Source organism: Podarcis erhardii (genome assembly GCF_964252035.2).
Source record: "Podarcis erhardii genome assembly, chromosome: 5".
Taxonomy (NCBI): domain Eukaryota; kingdom Metazoa; phylum Chordata; class Lepidosauria; order Squamata; family Lacertidae; genus Podarcis; species Podarcis erhardii.
Window position 1 is genome coordinate 73,978,320 of NC_138509.1, and position 7,989 is coordinate 73,986,308.

At 50.0% G+C, this 7,989-nt stretch overlaps 1 protein-coding gene across 1 annotated transcript; it reads left to right on the top strand.

The window, feature by feature from the left end:
- The first annotated feature begins 2,964 nt into the window (after nucleotides 1-2,964).
- Nucleotides 2,965-5,969, top strand: CHST2 (carbohydrate sulfotransferase 2). Its single transcript, XM_081862669.1, has one exon. It carries the CDS (start codon nucleotides 4,132-4,134, stop codon nucleotides 5,455-5,457), a length of 1,326 nt encoding a protein of 441 aa, XP_081718795.1. The 5' UTR covers nucleotides 2,965-4,131; the 3' UTR covers nucleotides 5,458-5,969.
- The last annotated feature ends 2,020 nt before the right edge of the window (nucleotides 5,970-7,989 follow it).

The following is a 7,989-nucleotide window of genomic DNA, read 5'->3' on the forward strand; positions in this document are numbered from 1 at the left end:
AGGGGACGCGGGTGGTGCTGTGTGTTAAACCACATAGCCTGGGACTTGCTAATCAGAAGGTTGGCGGTTCAAATCCCCACGACGGGGTGAGCTCCCTGCTCCTGCCAACCTAGCAGTTCGAAAGCACGTCAAAGTGCAAGTAGATAAATCGGTACCACTCCGATGGGAAGGTAAACGGCGTTTCTGTGTGCTGCTCTGGTTTGCCAGAAGCGGCTTAGTCATGCTGGCCACATGACCCGGAAGCTGTACGCCGGCTCCCTCGGCCAATAAAGCGAGATGAGCGCCACAGCCCCAGAGTCGGTCACAATTGGACCTAATGGTCAGGGGTCCCTTTACCTTTACTCGTTATGTAGAGCTCCCCTTGCCCCCAACATTGTGTTGTTTCCAGGAAGACTCCTGGATAAGAAATGGAGCACTGAACAGGTAGACTCGCTTGACAAGACCAAATGTAACCAGAGGTAACTTTTCCCAACAGGAGGAGGTGCGACTACCACTGGTTTGAGGATAATGCAACTAAAAGAGATATTAAATCAGAAGATTGGTGCCTGAAGTGAAGTGTAACCCTAGTTTAAATGCTATTTCTTTACAGAATAACATTTTAGTTCAGGATAATCCAGAAACAACCAGAATGCAAATGGTATGCTTGAAATATGTGTAAATGTGGCACCCGGATCTCTATGTTTACAGAGAATAAATATTTACTTCCTTAAACATTGAAGGTGAATGCATCAAAACCACAATGCATGCCATGTGAGACACAAAGGAAGCAATTTAAAATCTGTGTAAGCAAATGAGAAATACGAAAGCCTCTTTATACTCAGATTAAATAAAGCGTTGTAGGATAGCCTTGTAGTGATGAAAAGGAAAAATGCAAGCTGGAGGGCAGGTGAAATGTTGAGGGCCTTTGCAACTGGCAGAATATGTGAGTCTGAGTTACATTCTAAAATCCAATACCATAAGTATATCATTCCTGGATGTGCTCATCAAAATCTAGGTTTTTAATGTATAATGAATCCATACTGTTTTCCAGCAAGCATAGCCTGAATTAATAGTATAATTTTGAATACCTGTGTCAGGCAGTTTTCCTTTTTCAATATGGTAAAATTTATATCTGTATCCAGGCAGCACCGAAGTTCAAAGAGACAAAACAATGTAGTTTGGACCACAAAGAGTTCTCTTTCATTGGACTTGTGTGTATTTTGAAGATGCATTCCCCCCCCTCCAAAGATGCAATTTTAGAGTGGGTGTATGCATGTAAAAATGACATTCTACATGAATAAGGGCTGGATCCAGACTTAAGCCAGACCCACTGAAATCAGTGGGACTTTAAGTTAGCCCAACCCTATCCACCTCCATCCCCTTATCACATACATACATATACAGACCTGATTGCATTGCATTCAGGGTTGGACCCAGCTGCTGCATGAAAAACCTAAGAGATGCAATCTTACAGTGTGGGAACATCTTCCCTTTGTTTCTTGTTTACTTCACTTGGTGACTAATATACGATACCTCTGCTTTTGGAATGTCTGCACTGACTTTTCAGTCTCATCTTTCAAAATGTTCACAACCACAACCACCACCATCTCTGGAGCTAAGTATTTAGTTTCGTTGCGGCCAACTCTGTGCATCTTATGGAATGTCCTATAATCCACAATGCCTCAAATAACCTGTTAGCCTTTAAAGTGCCTCAAGATTCTTTTCTGGGGGGCAACAGGCAAAAAGCGCAATCTTAGTATAGCGGTCCGGCCCATTTTAATTAGGAGAAGGGCTGAAGCCCAGGGATAGAGCATCTGCTATGGATGCAGAAGGTCCCAGGTTCATTCCTGACATCTGCAGGTTCAGCTGCCTGAAACCCTGGAGAGCCACTGCCAGTCAGTGTAGACATTATGGGGCTAGATGGACTGATGATCTGGCTTGGCAGATGGTAGTTTCCTATACTCCTAAGCAGCAAAAGCATCTCATGGATCATCTCACTCTCAGCAGTTTCTTATGTTTGTACATGAACATACCACATCTTTCAGGCAGCAATTCTATTTCCAGAGATGAAATCCCACTCAACACAGTGGGACTTACTTCTGTGCAAGCACGCCCAGGAATGTGCCGATAGCAATCTTTTGCAGGTGTGCACGAAATTGTTCTGCGTTTTCAGCTTGCCTGTCTGCCTGACTCTACCGTATCCTGCATGAGTTTAACACGGTTGTTTAGAAACAGCAACGATTTTGTTGCTGGGGCTGTTTTTCACGAAATGTATATCCCGCTCGGCTGTAAGGAAACCCCCAAAGCTGTTTATATAAAAAGAATGCAACAATGAAATTACCGCCCCCCCACCAAATAAAAAGATTAAAAGCAACTATTTAAAGCATTCGAAAACAATTACAGTAAAACCAACGGTAAATTAAAAACCTGATTTAAACGCGTGTCAACATTCCACACGTCTACTGCTGTTCATGCTGGTATCTTGCAGGAACAGCAGCAGCAGCAATAGGAACAGAGGCGCAGGACGAAACTTTTCTAAAAAGAAAAGCGGAATCTGCTGAATGGATTCCTTACAGAACGGGACTATCTGACGCGAGCATCCTGGCCTGCGTTTCCTTGGAAAAAAAGCAGCAGCGGAAGATTCCTTTCGGGACTTGCAGAGAAGCTCAGAGGACTGCACTTTGGGGAAACTTTCCCCAGCGCCCATCTCCCAACGGAGGGGATTGTATGGCGGGGCGGACTGGAGTGGGAGCCGGCGGCACGCGGGCGGGAGGGGGAGCCCTGTGGCGATGCGGGCAGCCAGCTGAGCAGAGCTGCCCTTCCTTGCCAGCCGGCCAGCCAGGCAGGCAGGCTCCGCGGCAGAGCCTTAAACACTCAGCAGCATCCCTGACCCGGGGAAGGGAGGGGAGGGGCAGGGGAGTCAGCGGCAGGAGTGGCAGGCGCGGCATCCAATGAGAAGGCCCGGAGAGGGCCGCGGGGGCCGGGCGCGGGCGGCTGCGTTGGAGGCTGCAGCTCCTCGGCCATTCAGCAGAGGGGGAAGCGAGCCGGGCGGGCGTCGCTGCTGAAGCGCCGCTGCTATTGCCGCCTCCGCCGCTGCTGGTGCCTCTGGGCTCCGATTGCGTCGCGCTCTCTGCCTGGCGGGCAAAGAAGTGCTTCGCTCCCAAAGTCTCCATGGGCTGGCGATGGAGCGGCGCCGCCTGAGCATTGCAGAGACCTCGCCGCCGCCGGCTGCTGCTGCTGCTGCTGCTGCTGGGAGGCCGGTTCTTCTTCCTCCTCCTCCTCCTCCTCTCCTCCGACTGGATCGAGTGCCTGGCGGGCGCTTGGGAGCGATGGGCAGCCGCGGCGGGAGCACGCAAGTCGGAGGGATCTTCTCCAGCGAGCCGTTCGCATCGCCCTAGCGGATCCCCGCATCCGGCCTCGTCTCTTTCCTCTTCCTCCGGCCAGAGCCTCCTGGACCAGCCCGCATCGGCGCAAGGCAGGCAGGCAGGGGGGTGGGGGACCCAGGCTGAGCCGGGCGCGCAGGAGGAGGGAGCCTCGGCTGCTTCGCTTGCGCCCGCCACCCACCCCTAGGAAAACGACCCACAAAAAACCCGGCGCAGTGCACTTTTCCGGAGATCGGCGGCTCGACGGGGGCCTCTGCAACTTTCCCCGCTCCCCTGGCTCTGCCTCCGCTCCCCGCCTGGCGCTTGGGCTGCAGAGCGGAAACTCCACGGGCTGGCGGAGGAACTGACTGAGCACCAGCTCGACCCTCTCCTTTGCTGGGATGATGCGTTAACTTGGTGCAGAGCAGTCCCCTCCTCCTCCTCCTCTCTGCCCGCTTGGCTGGGCATTTGCTGGCGCTGGGGGGCTGCTCCCAAGTCCTGCGAAGATAAGAGCTTGAGAAGGTAGCAAGGAAACAGCGGCTTCTGCTTCCACAGAGCCCTGGGGGGAGCTGCCCCATGGCCAGCAGGGTGCAGTGGGCACCCAGGAGAACAGCGGCGACGAGGGGCTGCCCCCAAGGACAGCCAGCTTCCCTGAGAGACGGGGACATGCCCTCTCTGCCCGGGAGAAAGCCCCTGGGCATCCGGACCCACCTTGGCCCAAGCGCCTGCCTGTGATGTGCAACAGTTGGCAGGGCTGGTTCCCCCGCCCTGGCTCCAAACAGCCGCCGGCATGAAGGTGTTCCGCAGGAAGGCACTGGTGCTGTGCCTGGGCTATGTGCTCCTCCTGCTCCTGACGATGCTCAACTTGCTGGACTATAAGTGGCACAAGGGGCCTCAGCAGTGCAGCGAGCCCTCGCCCGCCCGCCGCACCCCCTACCCTCAGCAGCTGTCTTATTACACCTACCAGTCCCGGTCAGACACTCGGGCCCTCTACGGGCCCCCCGTGCCCCTCGCCCGCAAGCGGCAGCTGGTCTACATCTTCACCACGTGGCGGTCGGGCTCCTCCTTCTTTGGGGAGCTCTTCAACCAGAACCCGGAGGTCTTCTTTCTCTATGAGCCGGTGTGGCACGTGTGGCAGAAGCTGTACCCGGGCGACGCCGTCTCCCTGCAAGGCGCGGCGCGGGACATGCTGAGTTCCCTGTACCGCTGCGACCTCTCCGTCTTCCAGCTCTACAGCACGGCCGGGGCGGGGAAGAACCTCACTACGCTGGGCATTTTCGGGGCTGCCACCAACAAAGTGATCTGCTCCTCGCCGCTCTGCCCAGCCTACCGCAAGGAAGTGGTGGGCATGGTGGACGACAAGCTGTGCAAGAAGTGCCCTCCGCAGCAGCTGCACCTCCTCCAGGAAGAGTGCCTCAAGTATCACACTCTGGTCATCAAGGGTGTGAGGGTCTTCGATATCGGAGTGCTGGCGCCACTCATGCAAGACCCTTCCTTGGCTCTCAAAGTCATCCACTTGGTCCGGGACCCCCGCGCAGTGGCCAGCTCCAGGATCAAGTCCCGCCACGGGCTGATCCGTGAGAGCCTACAGGTGGTGAGGAGCAGGGACCCCCGGATCCATCGCATGCCCTTCCTGGATGCTGGCCACAAGCTGAACAGCAAGAAGGAAGGGGGAGGTGGCTCCGACTACCACGCCTTAGGGGCCATGGAGGTGATCTGTGGGAGCATGGCCAAGACCTTGCAAACTGCGTTGCGCCCGCCTGACTGGCTGAAGGGTAACTACATGGCCGTCCGCTATGAGGACCTGGTAGTGGACCCCATCAAGACTTTGCGGCAGGTGTACGGGTTTGTCAACCTGGCGGTGAGCCCGGAGATGGAGAAGTTTGCTCTCAACATGACCAGTGGGCCTGGATACTCTTCCAAGCCCTTTGTGGTTTCTGCCAGGAATGCTAGCCAGGCAGTGAATGCCTGGAGGACAGCGCTAAGCTTTCTGCAGATCAAGCAAGTTGAGGAGTATTGCCACCAGCCCATGGCCATTCTAGGCTATGAGAGAGTCAACGGCCCAGAAGAAGTCAAGGACCTCAGCAAAACCTTGCTCAGGAAGCCAAGGTTGTGAATGGGCTGCATGCCTTCTGCAGAAAGGGGTTGAATTGGAGAGTGGGTTACAACTTTGCTGAGAATTATGTTTACCTGAGAGACAGAGAGCAAGCAAAACGTGGCTTTTTCATGAGGACATATCATTGAAGACCACTACAATGCTCCAGAGACTATTGAGGATAACATACATCCATGTTTCTCCATTGCTGGGCTGTCAATAATTAAAACACACACACACACCAGTGCGTATTTGTGAGGCCTCTTTTCTCTCCCAAAGTGTGCAAGGCACATGATTCAGTATGTACCAGAACCTTTACATACATACTTCTTGTTGTGATGGTGATCATGAAGGACTTGCACAATTGCTGAAGCATTGGGGGGTTTTTTTGGGGGGGAGGGTTGGGGCGGCAAGGAGGAAGGTAAGATGGGGAAATACTCCGTAAAACAGAATTCAGAGGACTGGACTTTTGTATAAATGTTTAAATGTGATATTAATAAAGAAATCAATAAAAGATGCTGATTTTACAATGACTTAACTGTTTGGGAGGTTGCACATATCGATTTCTGCTCATTTTGAATCTACAGGGCATCGCTACAGAAATGTTGCTTGCGTTTTGTCGAGATAGCAGTTGGGAAAGCATGGATTTCGTGTGGCTGTGTGTTTTACAATGCAACCATCCCTACGAAAGTTAGGGATGTTAAAAAGTACCCTTAACAGACTCTGTGCAGGTGGAGGTTTTAGTGGCAGATAGACATATTTACAGGAACTTTTTAGTAAATACTCCCAGGTTGAGAAACAAAAGTAGAACTGAAATAGTTTAAAACTTCCATAGCGATAACATTACAGCCTTTTGCCAATCTGGCAGTATTTGTGTTTGCCTGAAGTTTGGAGGTTGCTGTATGTACATAGTTTACAATGATACCTATTTCAGTTGTGAAATGAAAACAGCTTTTTATAGATATTTCTGTCATGGCATCATTAGACAAGTGTCAAAAGGAAGCAGTGACACAAGAGGCCATTTCTCTGTAGAAAGCTCAAATCACGTTGCAATGTTCTTCTCTTGCATGCACTGATAAGGTGTATTCTATGAAGCGAAACGTATTGTTCTTACTATGAAGTGATGGGTAAATCCCAGAGTCATTACCATAGCAAGGTTTTGGAGAGACACCCATCCACTGTAATATTTGCAGCCTCTTATAGTCATATCTGATAAAAGTAAGAGACTTTCAGCCTTACTAATTTGCCGGAGGAGCCTGGATTTTTGCAAAAATCCTAAACAATGTCCTTTGATGTGCAGACTGTAGCTATCGTACTTTGTTTCAGTCTTGTTCATTGTTCTCTAAGTGCTTTCTTAAATGAAAATAATTTCTTACAAGGTCTGAGGCTTAAATGAAATCAAATTGTCTCCCTTCTATACTGTGTCAATTAATGAAAATGGAGCTTCCCAGGGACATTGCCTACTTAGATATTGTGCCGTGAGACAACAGAGATAATTTCTCCAGGGAATATAATGATGAGATCTAGGAAAGCTATTTCTAGGAGTAAGGTACTGAAGAGCGATCGTCTGTGAAAGCTGTGATAAAGTTTCTTATCCTAACAATGAATTTTAGGTTAAAGAAACAGATGATAGACAGACTGCTGAGCTAATATTTTCATAACAGTACAATTGCAGCTTGGGAAAAGAAGCAAATGCTATCTTAAGTCTGCAGCCCTATTCTTACTTGAGAGTAAGCTCTGTTCAGCCCAGTGGGACTTGATTTTCTTAATATTCAAGTTTGGGATTGGGCTGCAAATCAGCCAGTTTCACACAGTGAAGAAAGCAGCAAATGCTGCTGATTATTTTCTAATGATAGTCCTTCATAAGAACTGAAATAATTACTATTGGCTCACCAACAGCGTGAGAAGAAATGCTATTGTGGCAGCTCTGCTTGTAAAACGGGGTTTTAAAAATAGTCCTAATGGAAAGCTTCTAGAGTTTGAACACATCTCTGGGGAAACTGAGTTGTGACTTCAAGAGTTAATTATCAACAACATGTATCTTAATTGAATTATCCTAACAGCAGAACTAAGTGCCTGTTACCACATCAGTATTCCAGGTATTAACAGGATCCCAGGCATTTTGTATGAGGCTGTTTGCCTCACTTCATTTCAATTCCACCTCCAGAGGTACCATTTGATTTCAGGCAATTAAGCCTGTAATCCCATCTGCACTTACTTGGGAGCAGGTCTCGCCGAATTCAATGGAATGTACAACTTAACTTCTGAGAGTAGACATGCCTAAGATTGTGCTGCTAAATAGTTTTTCCCCACCCTGGTCACCCACTGATCCATTGCCTCTCTTCTTCCATTGTATACATCCAGTTCTACCTTTGCCAACCTGGTGCCTTCCTGATGCTATAGACCACTACTCCCATCAGCTGTGGGAGTTGAAGTTCAAAACATCTGGAGGGCACCAGGTTGGTAAACGCTGTGCTGATTCACGGCTGATGCACTCTGTATCCATAAGCACTGAGATTAAGGATGTGAGCTCCCTCTACTGGGATTGTGGTC

What these genes read in the sequence shown, in the direction of transcription:
- CHST2 (XM_081862669.1), top strand. Translation starts at nt 4,132, where the DNA reads ATGAAGGTGTTCCGCAGGAAGGCACTGGTGCTGTGCCTGGGCTATGTG.